Consider the following 19,505-nt stretch of genomic DNA (forward strand, 5'->3'; position numbering starts at 1 on the left):
TTCCAGTACCTGAAAACAAGATCGCTTTGTTGTTAAAGGAGGCCCCATCCTCCAGGTTTATAGAGTCCTCAAAAAGGAACTGCCTGGAGACTTGGGATTAGCATATGGTAACTTTTGGTCAGTGAAACTTGCTGACCAGACCTGAGCTTGGGCCTTGAGCTGCTCTAGGAGAGAAAGGTGAGGAGCACAGAGCGTGGTGACCACTGGGTGTATAAAAGGAGATTCTCATGATCTGGCCCCACACCAGCGGCCATTATCATGCAGCCCAGACCAGACAGGAAACGTGATATGCTGCACCTCAGAGAATTATATTTGTGTATGGAAAAAGAGGGGTGTGCGCAGGCACGTATGCATGTGCATGCCTGTCTGCGAACCAGGCAACCATCGGACTGTGGATTTGCATTTGTGTGTCCGTCTTGTCTTGGGATGTGAAGGCAAAGCGTGCTGGGGAAGATGTCCGCCGGTGCTGAAAGGATCTTCTTAAACTAAACGTGCCCTGCAGGGCCTGTAAGGGGTTATCCATCTGTGAAGGTGAGGGCAGATGAAGCTTTGGAAGAAGGTGGACATATTTTTTGCATCCCTCTCTGGCCCGTTGAATGGACAAGCCATGGCAAAGAGACACTGCAGCTACTGCAGAGCGGTGTTGCCTGTCTGGACTAGCTACAAGGCTCAGGTCGGAGCGAGTGGGGTGCTCGGCTGGGTAGGGAGGCTGTGGGATGGGTGTTCCTGTGGTGTCACACCATCTGCAAGTGTGAGGGCTGTGCTTCAGGCTTGCTCACACCCAGCACTGCCCTCGTTCCACTCCCGCTCTGACCCAGGATGGATCCTCTGAAACTGGGGCGCTGATGTGGAGGTTGGTTTCACTCTGGTGTTGCTTAGGTCAACGACTCGAGTTATTTTTCACAAAGCAGTCCACAGTATTTCAACTGCAGATTGACTTCTATCCCTGGTTTCAAAGGGATCTGCGCACGTGTGTAGACCCCAAGAGTGATATGAATGATCTGTTTGGGTGTCTGAAAGAAGAAGCTACAGGTCTCTTGCTGGTCCTTGTCTCTCTCTTTGTCTTCCCAGCAATAGTTACAAACTGGTCCCAGTATATCTGAGCACTGCAAACTAACACCTGATCCCTCCACCCTTGTTTCTGCACCTATTGCTTTACCAGCAGGAAGTAGGACGTGGTTTGGGGCTTTTTATTCTCGGCCTCGCTAGCCTTTTCGATACTTCAGGGCCTCGTCTCAGTCTGACAAGGCAAGCAAGCGGCAGCTTCCTGTGCAAAGGTGAGAGGGAGAAGACAGAGAGAGACCGTGCACGTACGAGAGGAACGGCTCCGCAGCAGGACTGCCGGGCTGCAGGCACCTCTCCTCTCGTGCCCACAGCGCCAGCTGACAACTGGACATGCGTTGAGCCAGGATAACAACCTCCATCCCTATCCCTTTCCCCCCTCCCCGTTCTCCTCACTGATGTCCAGCACCTGCTTCCATCCAACCCCACGACCTGGTCCCCGGGGACTCCCTTCGTCTGGACCGCTCTGGACCTGGAGCTGGAAGGTAAAGGGGGCGATGCCAGCTCTCTCCCACACGAGGGTGGCTGATCTGAAAAGCGTCTTGGAAGGAGTTTCAGTCTGACAAACTGAATTTCGCCGTTGGGGAGGGCTGATCACATATTTATCTCTCTGTCTATCCACAGTCCTCTCAAATCATACCCCACATCTCACAACCGCGCCGCCTGCTTTCTTTCTCTCTCTCTTTCTCTCCCCTTTGTCTGTTAATGCATTGTCGTCATGTTTTTCTTCCTCTGAACCTAATCTTTTATCACAACGGGAATTGATACTATGCCTCACGCCAGCCCTTTATAAAGCCTGTCTTCCCACTCCCCTGGCAGTCCCAGCAGGCTCCAGCGGGACTCCGTCTTGTTTTGCTCAGCTCTGCCTGGGCTCCAGGCTTGCTGAGAGGTGAGGGTGGTCCCTTCTCCTGTGGGCAGAGGCAGACCTCGAGGTACAGGCGTCCAGGTGGATGGGGAGTGGGGGAGGCTTGGATGAGAAGCCTGTAAGCCCAGTCTGTCTAACAGGGAGCATGGCTGTACAGGCTTTGTAAGGCAAGGAGGCACCCTGGGTGCCACGGGGCGATGAAGGGCGCTGCAGAGTTTCCTAATTACAAAGCCCAAATTTTCTGCTACACCTAACAGCATGACTCTTTCCAAGGCAGTGCAGGGTCTACTTGGCGAGGATGGTGCATGGTTTGTGGAAGACTATGTAATATTTTGTGATATGGCAAACCCTTGGCTTTCCAGAACCTGGTAAACTCCTTCTTCTCCCTGATTTCCTCCCCCGTCCCAAATAAGCCATTCAAAATCTACCTTCTAAGCCATGAGCTAGCCAAAACTAACTTTTGTCAGTTGCAGCTAGAGACCCCTCTTATTCAGCAAGCACCTAGTTATTTCAGCCCTGGGGCTTACCAAAAAAAAAGCAGCTCTTCAAAGCACAAGCCGTGCACAGCCAAGGCAGCACTCTCTACCTGAGTCAGCAAGCAGCCTGAAACAACACACGCGGACTGCTGTGCACTCACTCACACGTTTCCAGAAGGCATTACTCCTGCAAACAGCCTATCTGTGTTGCGCCGCAAATGGTTTCAGTGCTGAGCAAAGCACCCAAGGCAGGAAAACGATGAGGTGCTGAGGGAAAAGCACAGACTCTGGAGTGGAAAGGGTATGAGTTTCTGAGCCTGGAAGATTGGCACTGGCTTTGAGCATGCCTCCTGTGAGATGACATCTTCCTAATTTGCATTGCTGAGCTAAGTTGGGGGGGTGTCTTATCTCTTTCAGTGTGTCACTGGTACAGATGAAGCCCTCTCTGCTGCTTCTGTCTCACCTTTGGCTGTTCAGCTTCATGCCTCTCTGGCGGGCATCAGACTTGGCACAAGGTAAGAAGTGATTCCCTTCACCTGTGCCAGCTGGGCGAGCAGGGACGGGGCGGGGGGTCAGCCGGAGGAGTGTGTGTGCCACGGTGTGTTGCTGTGCAGTGCTCGTGTGGTAACATACAGCCAGAGGAGGCTGCGATAGTTACAGGTCTCTTAGGGGCACATCAACCTCCAAGGACATAGAGAAGTGAGTGGCTCTGCCTTTCTTACTTGGAGGCAGTTACCCAGCAGAGGGGTCAGTTTGTAGTTTGGGATGGGGCAGAATTGCCCAGGATGATGGTTAATGCCAAATATCACTGCTAATTCAGGCACGTTGCTGTCTGTCTCTTCTCTGCTGGCAGGTGCCTCCAGCCTAACTTGTTGGTATGATTCGCGGGCGGCTCTCTTCTGTGACTGGAACCCAGGAGGAGACCTGGTTGAAGCACCGTGCCAGCTGGAGATTTTATCGAAGTTAGCTTTTTGTGACAGGTGGGTGACTGGAGAGGCTGAGGAAAGCCAATGCTTTGAATGAAGTGTCCTGGGAAGTTTCCCACTTAACAAAAATGTAGTCTCCCCGCGTCCAGGCCAGTGTAGTGGAGTTACAGAGCAGAGGGGCTTTGTGTTGAACTCTGTCTCCAACCCCATGTGGGCTGAGATGCTGGCCGCTGCTCAGTGTTTGTCATCTGACAGTCCCACACTGTCTAGCACAGCCCATCTTCCTGCGCCATAGCTCTGTCTGTGCTTCATTTAAAAAAAAAAAAAACAACCCTCTTCCCTCTGGACTGAAAGGCATTTTCAATGGAAAAGGAGGATGTATAGAGATGGGGGCAGAGGAGAGTGGAATTAAACTTATACAGGGACCATTTGCCCATTTCCAGGATGAGCTGGGATGTTCCACCCTAAGTAACAATAAATGAAGGTAAATATTGTTCCCCGTAACTCCCCTGGCCCTTTAATCTCTCTCAGTTCATGATGCTTTCCTCTCCCACACGTCTCCCAGCAGAGAAGTAGGTGTGCGGTCAGTACCACAGTGGGGGCTGGCTGAGTCTCTGTGCTCTCCAAGTATGATATCTCCAGCCGAGTGGCTTACCAGCCTGCCCCAGGGCTTCCCTGGTGCCTGTCATTAAGGAGAGGCTCAGTGCAATTCTGGCAGTGGGTGGGTTGCTTGTGACTGTCATAGAGGAACCTCCGATGGGGTGAGATGGGCAGATATATTCTGGGGCCTGGTGCATGGACCTAGAAAGCCAAAATATTTATGTCGCTCTATGGGTGTGAATCATTGAGACTGGAGCTGGAATGTGGGCTGGATTTGGAACTGTGCTATTGCTTGACCAGTGCTCTAGGACACCACCTTTCCTTACCATCAGCAAGTCCTGGGCTTGATCTGACCTTACAGCTGAAGCAGGCAGCTCAGTCTGATACCCCCTCAGCTGCAACCCCAGCGATGCTCTCCCATCCTGTCACCCCCTGTGCCATAGCTCAGTTTAGGATGTCCAGCCACGCTTGTCAGAGCAGAAGAGAGGTCATGGTGTAGCCCTGCCAAGTGTGACATACAGTCCTGGCTGACTGGGATATGACCTGTTTCAGAAGATACATCTCACTCAGTATCTGAGATCCTATGGGACTGTCATTAGCTTGAAGAATACCCGTAAACCCTAGAGGGGCTGAAACAGGCACCTCTCTTCCAGCGCTACGTTGGCACAGTTGTGGGCAGCAGGTGTGTTTGGGCTCTGCATGCCCTTTGATATCAACATGAAGCAGAGAAGGTAGCAAGAGGGTTTTATGAAGACTTGGGAACTGGAAACCTAGTGTTATTTTTGGTTTGAAATAACTGGGATGCATTGACTCTCCATGTGCCAGCATATAACATTTGTCTGAGTGATGCAGTGGGGAGAGAAAGTGGGATTACATCCTTGCTGTAACCTGTTCAGCAAATATGGTAGGACGCAAAATGCTTTGAAAGGCCTTTAGTGTTACATAAAGTTTGACTAAATACAAAACAACCTCCCCAGCTCACTGGAGTTCTGCTTAAAACCCAGGTTATTTCCCTTACGTGAAAAATTCAAGGAGCACTGTGAATTACCCAAGGCAGAACACATGACAGGACTGAGGAGATGCATCAAGACCTTCAGCAAAAACAGTAATGTGAGTAATGAATCTGGGATGTTCTGGCTAATGACAAGGTGGAAAGGATTTGTATGTGGATTTTGGGTGTATAGACAGTACGACACTCAGGAACAGTATAAAAATCCCAGACCTAATCATAGAATCATAGAATTGCTAAGGTTGGAACTCTGACTCCAGTTCTGGAGTTGGACTTGATGTTGCGTGTTGTTGATAAGCATTGCCCCTGTGGGTTCCGCTGCAGGAGAGATTGGCTTCGTTGTAAACTGGGCCATGCTGTCCTGACACATGCAGAACAGGTGCCGGACAGGCAGATCACATGCAGTGTCCAATGTCTCAGTTACCTGGTTTCGCCCTAATCCCTTCCTCTGAGGAGGGATGGACATGATCACCAGCTCTGAGGTCACCTCTTGACCTCATTTTCCTTGAAGAGGTCAGTACCATTTTCCAGATCATTAACTACTGTGAAGTCTGGCTAGATGTGTCAAATGCAAGATGCAACAACAACACATCACTGAAGCTAATGGTAATGCAAAACCTCTAGCTATTACTCTTATTTAAATAAGTCTTTTTTTAGATTCATTATGTGCTTCCTTCAGTCACATCCAGAGTTACTGTAGTTCTTGTGTTTTCAGAAAACCCCCCACCCAAATATGAGCTAATTCTCCTTATTGATAAAGTCACAACCTGTTCTAATGACAGACAAGATTTCTTACATTTGCACATCATGTGTAAACACAAATTGCAGGGTTGGTAAACAGCTCCAAAATCTTTCCTTTCTAATCAAGCTAATTTCCCTATTGCTTATTTAATGCTGTATGATATATATGGCCCTTTAGTATCGTTGCATTTCAAGAGTAATATTTAATACTAATGTCATCTCAATCTTACCAATGAACACAAAATGTTTTAGTAAAAATATTTTTTCTCAATAAATGTCACTCACAGAAAATAACTTTCTTCCTGCTTAGTCAGCACATACGGCAATCCTAGCAAAGTACCATATCACAATTTTTTGTGCGCTTCTCACCAATGAAGAAAAAAAGATCCAACCACATGAAGTATAAATCTTTGGTTCCTCACCCACTACTGAGGCTTATACCTTTCAGCTACAAATATCGTCCATACTTATTGTCAAGTATTCCTAAACCTCTTATACATACACAAGGCTTAGAAATATGAATGCTTATTGATGAGGCTTTAGTGTCACTAATGGTAAATTTTCCTTGCAGACTCAATGCTTCACCACCGCAGACCGTCTTACCATGTCTGTCCATTGCAAGACCGGAGAGAATAGCTCTATACCTGTACGAATAGAAGATTTCAGTCCACTTGAAAACAGTGAGTACTCATCTGCCTTGCAGCCTCTGAAGCTTTCCCACAAAATGATAACTAAGTTCGCTTCCCAATCCACCCCTATGCAACACCCATGGCTGGTTTTAGACTTGTGCCTTTTCCTTGTCCCCTGCTAGAACCAGCGCAGAGGAACCACATTGGCTCCTGCCACTTGCACCTCTAACATGCAGTGTCATGCCAGCCACTTCCTACTCTGTCCTGTATCTGGGACACTGTTAAACTGGAGTGCTTTGCACTAGGAGTTCTGGCTTCCAACAGGCAATGACAGCTCAGCTCACCTCCTGAAAAATCCATGGTGCAAGAAAGAGGGAAAGTCTTGCTGCTCTTCCCCCGCCCCCTCTGCCAGATAAGTGCTTCCACCCTCCTTTAAGCCAGCGTTAGCACGCATCAGTCTTTGCTGAAAGGATTCAACTCACTAATCCAGCAGAAAAACATCTGCTTGGGTCATTTTGTTTGCTGGACATGTGAGTTTACCCGGCTCAAAGAGACATCCAATACAGCTGCTGCAAGGTGAGGCATACAAAGGCCTGGCTGGAGTCAGGGATTGGGAAAGATCAGCCCAGACAGTCTGCGTAAGGCCATCCCCTGTGGCTGTAGCTCTCTGAAAGAGCAGCTGGGAAGCGGCTGTCTCCCCAGCTATGCTCCATTCCTGGCCACACAATTGCCTTGTGGATCACCCCTACAAGATAGGATGCTTGGCCGTGTGGGATTGATCGCCCTGACTGCAGGGACCGCTCTCAGAGGAGGAGCTGCCTTTGACGTAGTCCAGAGACAACTGGCCTTTTGCCTTCCGTGACAGTGGGGACGAAGGGGGAGCAGAGAGGGGGAACTCACTAACCATCTCACACGGCGGTGGCTGGGTGGAGTCTGTGAGCACAGCCAAGATACCAACCCTGCTGCAGTGGGGTTTGGGGTGGAGCCCTGTTACGGACAGACAGTGCAGAGGTATCAGCCCTGCTCCTTCTCTCTTTCCAGTAAAGCTGAGGCCTCCGGGGAATCTTCAGCTGATTAGCAAAACTGAAAACACCTACAACTTAACGTGGAGCCTGAATATTTCCTCTCACTATTTGGATGGGGAGCGGGAATATCAAGTGCGGTACCGAACCACAAGTCAGTCCTGGGAGGTGAGTACAGAGTCGGGTACTGGGATCTGTTACCATATGAATATCGGCCTTCTTTACATCACCTGACTTGCTCCTGGGGCTTCTCTTGGGACAAAACCAGGTTTGGGAAAGCTGGAGAGCAGATGACAACCCCCTACCCTTTTATCTGCATCACCTGCTGCCAGTGTGTTGTGATGACATGGAGGCAGACGGGAGTCCTGTTTTACTTAGTGATCGCACAAAGACATCCCAGACAGCTCCAGGACAGACCTGAAAGAGCTGAAAAAGGCAAAGTGAAGAAGAATTTTCCTCCAGGGTGAACAAGCAGTGCACGAGGTGTAGGGATCTGAGATGGGTCCTCTCTGAGGGCCTTGGAAGAGATTGGTATGTGAGACTGTAAGCCATGGCTGGGTGTTGACGGTGGTCTAATTTTGCCCTTCTCCCAGGAGGCAAAGAACTTCACCATTGTGCAGGACCAGATGTGGGCTGTGTTTGAGAGCCTCTCCCCCGACCTGAAATATGAAGCAGCTGTCCGTGCAAGGCCAAGTGCATCAAGTACCTACAAAGGCGTGTGGAGCGACTGGAGTGAGACGATACTGTGGAGGACACATGCCGACCGTAAGGATCAGAGCCAGGCAGTCTGGCTTGGAGGGGAAAGAGGGGACTCGGGGAAAACAAGGTAGAAGGGCCAAAGCAGGCTGGGAAGTAGGAGGAATCACAGAATCACAGAATGGTCAGGGTTGGAAGGGACCTCTGGAGATCCTCTAGTCCAACCCCCCCGCCAGAGCAGGGTCACCTACAACAGGTTGCCCAGGATGCATCCAGGGGGGTTTTGAATGTCTCCAGAGTGGGAGACTCCACCACCTCTCTGGGCAGCCTGTTCCAGTGCTCCACTACCCTCAAAGTAAAGAAGTTCCTCCTCATGTTAAGATGGAACTTCCTATGTTCAAGCTTGTGCCCGTTACCCCGCGTCCTATCACTGGGCACCACTGCTCCCATCCCCCTGGCATCCTCCCTTTAAGTATTTGTAAGTGTTAATAAGATCCCCCCTCAATCTTCTTTTCTCTAGACTAAAGAGACCCAAGTCCCTAAGCCTTTCCTCATATGAGAGGAACATGGGTTTGTGGGAGGATTGTGTTAATCGAAGAGCAATAGGAACATTGGAAGTGATTTGTCCCTCCTAATCTGTTATGTGAGGCTGGCTCGACAGAGCTTAAGGGCAAAGACCCTCTCACCCCAACAGAGCCCCTCTGACTTCCAGAAGCCAGGGAAAATCCACAAGATGTAAATCAGGGACTGCTTCCTCAGAGCAGTCTGACCTGCAGAAGTAGTGGCTGGGACTGGCATTTTCCCAAGTGCTCCTGTGACCTAGGGACATAAATCCAGCTTTCTAAAATGTCCCAGTTCATTGAAGCCATTGATCAGTGAAATGCAGTGAAACAGAGCACTCAGCTCTTGAACCAAAGGAGACCCAAGCCTAGGAAGAAAAGTCTCATGGAGAATGAAAGAGACTTACATGCATGTAAGTCCCTTCCATAAAGGTCTGCCGAGACTTGCATCAGTCATTATCATGAACCACAGCATGGAGGACACCTCCAGCCTTGAAAGACAGTGCCCTGAGCAAGTCTCTTTGGTGAGTCATTGGCGATGTTCTCTGTCGTTTCTATTCCAAAAAATAAGCAGATAGAGGTTATTCCTTCTCATGTCGCCCCCACTCTGCCCCTGCTCAGCCTCTCCCTGTTGTGCCTGGTGCTGGTATAAACAGAGGAGTTATGTTTAGAAAGGGCACTGTGTTGCTGCGGCGATCAAATTTTGACAGTGTGTGATGTCAATGAATAGGATACAGCCGCAACCAGTTGTCATAGCAACCAAGACCCAAAGATAACCAGGGTACCAGAGGCAGAGGAGACAAAGTGATCTTAGCAGCATCTCAAGGACAGGCAAAGAAAGAATGTCCTAAAAATGTCTCCTCCTTCCTTTATTTTGATCTGCTCCCTTGCACCTACTCCAGATGAGGTCTGCAGGCCCAGACCAAGGAGTACTAGGGATGGAGGGAGATGGGGGTGGCAGAGAGAGGACACAGGCACCAGAATAGCAAGACCAAGCAAAAGTGCACTACGGAGATGTGTGTGAAAGAGACAGATTAAGAAAAGTTTGAGATAGTGCCAGACAAACCTAAGGAGTGCTGGCAATGTGGGAACTCAGTCTCTTTCTCCTAAGCCTACAACCCAAATACCAATATCATCATGTGGTGGAAAGCTGTAACCTTCCTAGCTTCCTAAAGCTTTCCTACACCTCTCCAAAGAAAGAAGCCAGCCCCCTGAGCCTTAGCCTTCTCCATCCTTGGTCCTCCTGCCTTCTCAAATACCCATGAACCCCACGACTCTTTCTCCCCCACCGGCTCATAATGCTGTTTTAAGTCTCCAATCCCACTTAAGCTGATTTTAAGACTCCCTGCTTTCCTTTGCAATGAGACAGACAGGTTGATGGACACTTCAGCCAGTGCACTGTGCCACCTCATCTGTGACAACCCCCAGCTGCGATGCTGTTATGAACAGGGAGTTCAAGCTGTTCGACACAAATTATCTGTTAAGCAATGCCAAGTAGACTCTGAAACCCTCAAAGGCATCCTATACAACATGGCAGAACTCATTTATCTGACCTGTATATTACAGTTTTATATCACTGATCAGCTTGAACTGCCATGGAAGGGCTGCAGCTCCTACCTCCAGAATCCTGGCTAAATTTTCACAGCCACTCCCTCATTCTCTCTCACCTTGCAGAAACATCCCGTCCGGTCCTGCCAGCACTTATAGTGAGCACTTGCATCTTCGTGATCATTGGGACTGCCTTCCTTATTAACTTACGGACCCTGAAATGGTAATGAGAATCGAGTTTTCCTCTCTGTTCCTCTCCTGTATCTTGTGTGTCTTCTCAAAACCAGGGTTATTTTTCATTTGGCATTACTCAGGATAGAGAATGACTTAAAAATATGATTTTTAGTGCAACTTTTTGAGGCTGAAATTTGTCTGGGGGGATATATCACCACCCAAGATGATGTGGTTTCACCATCATCGTTGTATTGTGCCACGCTCCTGTAACCTGGTGCTATGCCCTGGTTGAGTTCAAAACAGCGACCTCAGCACTTCTGTTGTTCATGGGTTAGAGCGGTGTTCCCTGGCAGGGATGCACCAAAATTGCCTCTTAAAAAGCAGGCCACTGGGTTGAACACTCACTCAGTAGAAAGCACAAAGCAAGCCTAGGTAACCCTACCTGCTCCCTTAGTTGAACACTCCGGCAAGAGCTCGGGCAGGACATAGTGACATTTGGTCTGTAGTCAAAATGAGGAGTACAATTCTTCCTCTCCCTGGTCTGTGCAGTCCTGAAGTGTCCCATCACATGTGAGTAAACATCTACGTGATGCTTTAAAGATCTCTTTGCCAGCGCTTCTATGCAGGCACTGCTTTTATTCAGGACTGAAAGTGTCTCACAAGGTTACTTCGCACAATAATACGGAGAGTGACCTGGCAGCATGGTGAGGTTAGAAATGGCCTCAGGATTTCTCATCTCAGGACAGGGACAGAGAAGCAGAATGCTGATGTTTGTGGCATGGAGCAGGGAGAAGTGTTCTCAGGGATGAGGCAGCAGAGGCTGGGATGGCTTCTCTCTAAGTAAAGGAGATGCATATTGAAGGAAATGGTTACTGAGAAAGTCACTGGTCACTGTGTTTTACACTGAGTCATAAACACAAAAGTGAGGAAGTGTTAGCTATATGGCATAGAGAGAGATAAAAAGGGCTCCTTTCTCTGTGGAGTATAATTAACCTGGGGAAATTGGGTGGAGGATAATGCTGAGGTAAGATCCAAGGAAGGATTAGACATGCATGAATAAAAATAGCATCTGCAGTGATGTAACGTAGTTTATATGCAAGAACTAGCAAATTCTCGTGCTTCAGAGAGGACACTGATTGCCTCCAGAGGTCAAGAGGGTTTTTGCTCAGAGTATCCCACACCAAAGCTTCAGCAAAGAGCTGACAGGATCAGCCAACCTCTCTGAGGGATTGAGGAGCGTATTGGATCACTTCTTGCCACCTCAGGATGACAACACACTGGATCCAGTAAAGTAGAGGCAACTGGATGAGTGCAAGGTGTGCTCACATGGCCTGCATAGCCAGTGTGTCCCAGCTATACCACACAGTGTCCTGCTAACAGGACAGCCAGACAGTTGTGGCACAGCTTTGCCAACATCCCGTTCAGGCCATGTGGTCCTCTGCGTCATTGTGGTGGCAGGAAAGCAAAGAGGGGGCAACTCACAACAGCTAGAACTGTGAAACAAGGGAGACCTGCCCAGCTTGTCATCAGAACAGGGGACTAAGGGGCCAGGTGGAGAAGTTAAGGTGACCAGCCAAGGCAGGGAAGAAACCAGTGAACTGCTGGTTGTGCTTCCCTAGGGAAAAGGCTGAGGGGAGTGCATTGTCCAATTCCAGGTTTAACTGCCTCATCTCTATACTTCTTACCCCTCAGCTACTGTATTTCAGGCCACTCAAGAGCAAGGAGAGCCATCAGGCTTGCTCTTATTTTAACTCTTCCCTGTGGCAGGGTAGTAGTACCCATGAGCTGCCATGCCCTCTCCTACCCACACCACAGTGCCAGATTGGTCAAGATCCCTGTGTCATTCCTCCTTCTCATTCTCTTTTCTCAAGGTTTAAGAAGATCCTGAAGATTCACATCCCAGACCCCGAGAAGTTCTTTCCCCCACTTGTTTCGGTTCATGGAGGTGACATTCAGGTACGGGACTGGGGATGGAGCCATGCAGTTATGAGGGAGAAATGAGGGCAAGGAGGGTCCAGCTGCACATGCCCAGGACAGGCAGCCAGTTGTAAGACCTGCATGTGCACACACGACACATGTGCCTGTAGCACCAGCTGCTGGGTTCTCCGTTCGAGTTTTATTTTCTGACCTTCTAAAACCTGACACTCGGCTGAGGCATGGCTAATTACAGAACTGAGAAACGGCAAACCGCGCAAACCTCAGCACTCTGCTCCCCTAACAGGGAGCCTGAGAGAAAACAAGGGACCTGCAGGGGGGAACTTGGCCTCTCAGATCCCCTTCCACCCCATTTCTGTCCCTCCCTGCCTGCCCTAGGCTGCCCAGCTCTTCCCCAGATTTCCTGCTGGGATTCCCTCCTCCTGACTGTGAGCTTTTCCTCTGCTCCTAATGTGAGTTGCCATCACACTGGATGGCACTTAGCTGTTTTCTCCATTCTTCTTGTCTCTTTCCCGTCTTTCTTCACTTTTCTTCTCCCTTCCCCTAATCTCTCCTTGAGTATGGGCAGCTGCCAGGGGACAATTACCATTCTGTGCAGTATTAAAGGGAGTGTCAGATGCAAGACGTGGGAGGTGATCCCAAGGAGCATCTCACTTTAAGGATGGAAAAAAACTGCAGAGGATCCAAAGGACAGCACAGCTTTGGAAAAGCCTACATGCAAAAAACCTTAGAAAGCTTAAACCACAGGGGAAGAGTGCGGAGTAGGGGGGGCAGGGGTATGCAGCAGCCACTGAAGACACTTTCTCAGAGCAGAAAGAACTAGAAAAATTTGCTTTACTGGTCATAAAGGCAATGAAGTTGAATGTTATCAAAACCAGGGGTTTTTTTTAAGGATAATGATGCACTGCAGGATGTCACTCATGGTGAGTGTGGAAATCTAGGCACAAGGGGCCTGGAAGAGCATGTTAGACAAGAAATCTGCATGGGGCTGTGTAGACATATCGGAAAACGTTCAGCACCTAGGAATACATTGCATGAGACACATCTCAGTACTGCTTTTTGTGTTTCCACCTTCATCTTATGGTCTCATAATATTTTCTCTTCATTTCACTTTGATCCTCCATCTTCCATTGCCCCATCCAGAAATCTCAAAAAATAGGCTTGCAAGATCCACTCTTGATTTCAAAGTGACAGAAAGATATAATCTGTCATCAAAATCCTGCAGATGAGACATCATGAATGTGAATTTCCCTCCCCAACACCTCTAGCAACTCTTGCTTGGACAGAGAAAAGGTCATTTGATTGCTGTGGGTGCTCAAGAGAAGAAAACTTTCGTTCCTCACTGTTATACTTTAGGCATAACAGTCTCCCTCCTGTGTTTCTTCCCCATCAGAAATGGCTCTCCTCCCCATTCTCCACATCCTCCTACTGTGTGAACAGCACAACCCCGGAGATCTCCATGCTTGAGGTGATGCAGAAGAACGACCAGGAATCCCAGTTTCTACTTTCCAAGGGAACCCTGACTCCTGATCCTCCCTCAGAAACCAGTGGGCACTCTGTATCCAGCTGCTTCACCAACCAAGGCTACTTCTTCTTCCACCTTCCCAGCTCCTTTGAGATTGAGCCCTGTCAGGTCTACTTCACCTATGAGCCTTTCACCCAGGAGGGCAATGGCAGTGAGGATGGCAAGTCTTACCATGCTCTCCCCTCCCCAGACTTCTGCATGCTGGCAGAAGACATGCCAGTGTTGTCCCACAACTTCCTTCACTGTATCAAGGCAGCTTGCAGCTTACAAAAAAACTCCTTCATGGAAGACACAGAAGGTGAAGCCCAGCAGGCCACGGCTATTTCTGGGGCTCTCCAGGCAAGTGAAGGCACCTCACCAACACCAGTTCTGAAACAGGACGAGAAGGTGATGGACAAAGGAGCTTTACAACCTGCTGAGGCCCTGTGCCAGCTGAACACTGACTTTCCTGACCCACCAGACCTGCATGACAGCAATACTATCGATATAATGGAGGGGAGTGGGAAGGCAGGCCCTCTGACTGACCACTGTAGACCACCAGCACATGCTACCTCTTCTTTCTCTCAACCTCCACCTCTAAGGCAAAGCCAGGATGAAGATCCATGCAGAACAGCCTTCTCCAGCCAGGTCCCAAACACTGGTGCCTACCTTTCTCTGAGGGACCTCCAAAGCCAGTACAGCCATTGCTCTGTCTAGGATCTGCCTGAAGGAAACCCACAGGTGGCAAAGACCTTCTCTGCAGCGAGGGCTAGATGGACATTTTTTTCTATTCAGGACCAGAAAGTGACTTCAGCATCAAACCCTTTAGGACTGTTCTTTAATGAGGCTGGAGAACAGTTACTCTAAAGGGCTGCAAAACCAGAAAAGGGACAAGATGGACAAAGTGTAAATTCATAGATGGCTACACGGGTAGCACTAGTTCCCAAGATAAAGTGTTAGTGAAACAGATGACTAGAAATAAGAGGACATTTTGCATGGAAAACTGGGCTAAGGGACAGTAAAGCAACACATAGAGAATGATAAAGGCATATTCAAGCTGTTCAGTGGCTACACAGCTAATGGAGACGTAGAAGCTTGATCCTTAGGCATACAGGCCACCAAGGACTCACCTTCATAACTGAGCATGTTTCTCTGCTATTACGGGATCTGATGACATAGAAACTCCTTCCCACACTGCTCAAGTGCCATCCCGACCCTCACTGGCTTGTTTTTTCTTTGCCAGCTCCCGGTAGGAGGCTGTGCTGGCACTTCTGTGCTCTGCATCTTGGTGTAAAATAGCACTCAGCTTTGAGGCTGAGCAGACACATGGTCCGTTTGCATTGTCCCAGTCTAAAACCCCTTAATGGGAAGAAGAAATGCCCGAAGAGGTGGATATGAGATTTTGTACAAGGGACAGTAGCACTGCCAGTCAGTGCTGGGGCCGATGATGAAGTGGATGAAGACATCTCCTTCTGACTGACAAAGGGTGTAATTTTTTCTGTTTTCCACTTCAGGTTTTAATCAGAGATTATATTCTGAGCTACTCGGTCCATCTTTAGACTTGAGTCTCTAAGGTCATCTCAGAGCCACAACTGTGTCAGCTGTCTAAGTAGTGCAGTGTAAAAAGAAATCCCCATTATTGGGTTAAAAACACTGGGGAAATCCCCTCCCCCCTCCTTCTTTCCCCCAGGTCTGATGATGGCAGTAAAAAGAACGCACACAATTTCCCATTCTTGCTGCAATATTTTTCATGAAATCGAAAGCCTCTCTGCCCTGCTGGCAAAATACAGTTATTTGACTACGATAAGCTGATTGCAGAATAGTTCATCCCACATCCTGTGTATTAGTGGAAAACATTGCAACGGTGCTGCCCATTCCTTCCATTGCTCAGGGGAAACCATTGCCTAATTAGCTGCAAAGATGTGGTGAATGAGTCCAGAAAACTAACCCACAAATCAGCACCTTTGCTGAAAAGAAAACCTCAATCCACTCACAAAGAATGGGGATAGCAAAGACGACTTTTTTTTTTTTTCTTTTTCCTCTGCATTTGCTGATCTGGGTTGAGAAGAAGCAGCACAATGCAGAAGAAAGGTGGCAAGGTGAAGGAAGACGAGCTGTTCTGGGTACATCCATCCCTGCATTCAACATCTGTACTGTCTGTCCACTTTCTGCCATATTCCTGGTCTATTCAGCAGTGGGAAAATGCCAGCCATGTGCTAAAGATCTTTCTTTTAAGAGTTTTTATATCAAAAAGGTCAGGGACATTGAACTTGTTGGTACTTCTGTCAGCCCCGTGAGTATCACCCAGAACTAATTCTTCCCTATCTCTGTCTGTACAAGTGTCAAGCTTCCCCTTTGTCCTGGTCCCATACTGTTACCTGGCCTTGCCTTGTGCAGCCTGAATGTCATTATGAGTCCCACTGGCTTGGATTTCACCTCAAAAGAGCTGCTCAGAGGAGCTGGGCCTGCCTAGAGCTGAGAGGCTGAGGGGGCTATAACTCTCCTCTCATCAGCTTCTTCACCACCTGCATCAAGCTGTGGACTGCTCCTTTGTCTCCAGGAGACAGCAGGTGAGGAAGACCCCACAGCTTCCCAGATAAGGAAGCACAAGGCTTGCCCAGCTGTTTGCTGGACTTTGAGAATCTTCCCAGGCGGACTTAAAAGAGAGACACTGAATCCCTTACTCCTGATGGACAACTTGTTGTCTTACATGGGCCAAGGATACCAGTTGTACTGATGGTTATCCTGTCCCAATGTACATCTTCATAAGCTTCTCAATTACTCGTGCTGCTAAGATGAGTACAAAACAAAATCTTTGCCTCTTGGTAAATAAAAGATATATTAAGGAATCGACAGTGTTTTTCTGTCCTTTGGGGCGGGGGGAAAGGATTAACAGCTTTTCTAAATAGGAGACTAGGCAAAGCTTTGCTCTGACCAATATACCTTTAGCCATCCTTCCTACTCCCTTCCTCAAGGGACTCAGACCCCTGAAACAGAAAGCAGAGCTGGAATTCATCCTGCCGCAAGCCCCTGAGGACCATCCTGCTGGCTCGGTATTTTCCCCTCCCTTGCGAAAGTGCTGACAGTTTTTGAGCTGGCAAGCTGTTAGTGCTGCATTCGCAGCCACGCTGGGTGTGAATGTGTGACACACTGCGGCAGGAAGTGCTCAACATCAGATCTGGTGATAACCGGACCTTTCTTCCAGGAAGACAAGATCATGTGGTCTCATATGTGAGTAACCCAGGTTGTGAATACCAAAGGCATAACACGCTCGGTGATACGGGGCCCTTTCTCTTCTGGGTCCCCAACACCTCTTTGGAAATGTCACATGGGGAGCGGTCCCCTCTCAAGCTGATGAGAACACCCAGGGTGTGGTTTGCAAAACCACAGAAAGGTGCTACAACGGTGTCCATCAGTACCAGAGGCAAACCAAAGCTGAACACAGGCACCGTGTGGAAAATACTGAGCTAACAGCCACAGACATGAGTTCTCTCTTTATCTTAAGCCCAAAGACAGCAAAGATAGCTGTCATATCTCCCATCTCCCTCTTCCCAAGATACCCTGTTCATAAATAGGCAACAGCACTCTCAGCCTCCTCCCACATCCTTTCCTTTTTTTTTTTTTACTGTGGAGAAGCAGAAAGTAAAGGGTACTTGCAGCAAAAGAATTCCTCTGAAGTTAAATCTGATCAAGGTTTTGGGTCCTTGGTTGATTCAAAAGCCTGTGGTGATAGATGTGGTATGTTTGCTTAGATAGATCAGATTGAGATTCTATATTTTTTGTTCTGCTGAAAACACCAGAGAAGGAAGATGCTTCTTTCCAGGAAAGATGGATACAAAAAAGTAAGGTCTCTGGCATTGGGAAATACCCTCAGCTGGGTTCTGACATGCTGTGGGCAGCCCTCATAGTGTAAGCTTGGGAAAGCCTAAAAACGCAGCTAGACCCCAGTTATCTGGGGAAATTTTGTCTGGAATTAACTTTTTACAGTGAAATCTGGTCTCTTAAGTCTCTCAAGCACTTCTGAAAGTATTTCTTATTGTCATTGCAATGACATAACCATACTGACACATTCCCAGTGAAACGCTGCAGCTTTTCATCCACATATAACGTTTATCTACTAGAATCCACCACGGGGCAACTACAGCAATGGCTTTTGGTCTTCATGCAGTCCCAGACTAAACCTGAACCAGTGGCAGGGCTGAAAGCAGCTATCCCTGCCCAACTGCCAAAAAGAGCCCAAATGAGCCCTGGCCCAAATGAGCTGAGCCCTAGGTCAATGTCACTGGCTGGAGCTCAGCCCCAGGTCAAGAGTTGTCCATGTCCCCATCCTCCAACCCCATTTATTGACAGAAGAACTCTATTTACTCTGCTCTAGCTGGAGCGTGGTTGCTCTCTGTGAAAAACAAAGGGGCACGTACAGAGCTGTGGGGCTGTACGCAGAAGCTCCTGCAGGCAAGGTAGGTGAGGAGGACCTGGGGCTAGAAGAAAAGCAAATGCTGCGGGGAGGAACAAGTTGTGGTGCAACAGAGTGCGGGGAGCCCAGCATCAGGAGACTGGGCAGCAAGAAGCACAAGAAGACCAGAGGGAGTTTTGCAGGTAGGGACTGAGAGACGCTGTGCTTTGCTTTCATCTGCATGACCACTGTGGTAACCAGACCCGCTGCCTACTGCCATCTTCCCTCCTTCAAGCAATCTACACCTGCCAGCCAGCAACTTCTCCATCTCTGTGCTGGGGAGCACACACCCTGCGTTTTGCCCCTCCCTCCAATGGGACCAAGGAGGGTAGCTAAGAAATACATCAGTTGCTCAGCAACTTCTTGTCTCCCGAGGAAGACAACGTAAGCCATCTGCACCAGCCTCCCGGGTTTTCTTCTTCTCTGCACAGCTGGAGGTGATCCTACCCTGACTTTTTCCTGGCTCCCCCTGCTCAGCCTGCAGATCTTCTCTCCCTGTAAGCCTCCAAAACCTCCATTTCAGAAAAGAAAAAAGCCATTGCACAGGGTGTGCTGACCCATTGCGGCAGGACAGGGCAGGACAAAGGCCGAGCTGAAGGGACATGGCATCAGGATATTGATCGTGGAGGAGACCTTGAGCTTGGGTAAATAGATGTCCTCCTCTCTCCCCCGCTCCATGCGTGTGTGAGCTGGCTTGCGTAGGGGGGGGTGTGGGCCAGGCCTCACAGGCGGAAGCAGGTTTCAAAGGTAGGTCTGCAGCTCTGGGGGAAACCCCGGTGCCTACCATCAAATCTTCTAACAAAGAGGCTCTTCTACTGCTGCTTCCTGCCCTCCTCCCCCGCCCCTCCATCTGAGGTTCTTTGCTTGTGCCTGCTGTTTCTGAAGGGATGCTGTGATAGCGGAGAAGTGCCCTTGCTCTCCTGGACCACCCAACCTGGATCATTGGGGAGGATATCCTCCCCTGGAGTTGCACAGAAAGGTGGCCCACGAGAAGCAAGGGAGGGCAGTCTGTGCTAGGCCTGTTTGTACAGCATGCCTCTCTGGAAGGGTGCTTTAGAGCAAGCAGATGTGCGGCTGATTGTCCGAGTGCTGATCTTCACCAGTCTGGGTTTAATGCTTCAGAAAGAGTTACCTGGTGCTTACGTTCTGTGAGCATGTTTCCGTGTTGCAAGGCAGCCTGGAGGGATCAGGGGTCAGAAACTGGGGGAAAGCAAGTAGACCGAGATCACTCTCCCCTATCATGTGAACACTCCAGGGTATCCACGTGGGCTAAAATGGGCATGAAGCCAACCATCTCTTCCCACA

The 19,505-nt window shown here is 49.0% G+C and overlaps 1 protein-coding gene across 1 annotated transcript; it reads left to right on the top strand.

The window, feature by feature from the left end:
• Positions 1–2,836: 2,836 nt before the first annotated feature.
• IL2RB (interleukin 2 receptor, beta) lies at positions 2,837–14,464 on the top strand. The gene is made up of 9 exons (XM_009881852.1): positions 2,837–2,918; positions 3,257–3,383; positions 4,934–5,039; positions 6,251–6,359; positions 7,350–7,498; positions 7,924–8,095; positions 10,261–10,357; positions 12,180–12,264; positions 13,637–14,464. The coding sequence occupies exons 1-9, from the start codon at positions 2,837–2,839 to the stop codon at positions 14,462–14,464; spliced, it is 1,755 nt and encodes a 584-aa protein (XP_009880154.1).
• Positions 14,465–19,505: the final 5,041 nt, after the last annotated feature.

Source organism: Charadrius vociferus, unplaced genomic scaffold (genome assembly GCF_000708025.1).
Source record: "Charadrius vociferus isolate BGI_N301 unplaced genomic scaffold, ASM70802v2 scaffold413, whole genome shotgun sequence".
Classification (NCBI taxonomy): Eukaryota; Metazoa; Chordata; class Aves; order Charadriiformes; family Charadriidae; genus Charadrius; species Charadrius vociferus.

What these genes read in the sequence shown, in the direction of transcription:
- IL2RB (XM_009881852.1), top strand. Translation starts at nt 2,837, where the DNA reads ATGAAGCCCTCTCTGCTGCTTCTGTCTCACCTTTGGCTGTTCAGCTTC. An exon ending in AAGTTAGCTTTTTGTGACAG is followed by an intron (nt 3,384 to 4,933) that starts GTGGGTGACTGG and finishes CTTAAAACCCAG; the next exon opens with GTTATTTCCCTTACGTGAAA. An exon ending in CCACAAGTCAGTCCTGGGAG is followed by an intron (nt 7,499 to 7,923) that starts GTGAGTACAGAG and finishes CCCTTCTCCCAG; the next exon opens with GAGGCAAAGAACTTCACCAT.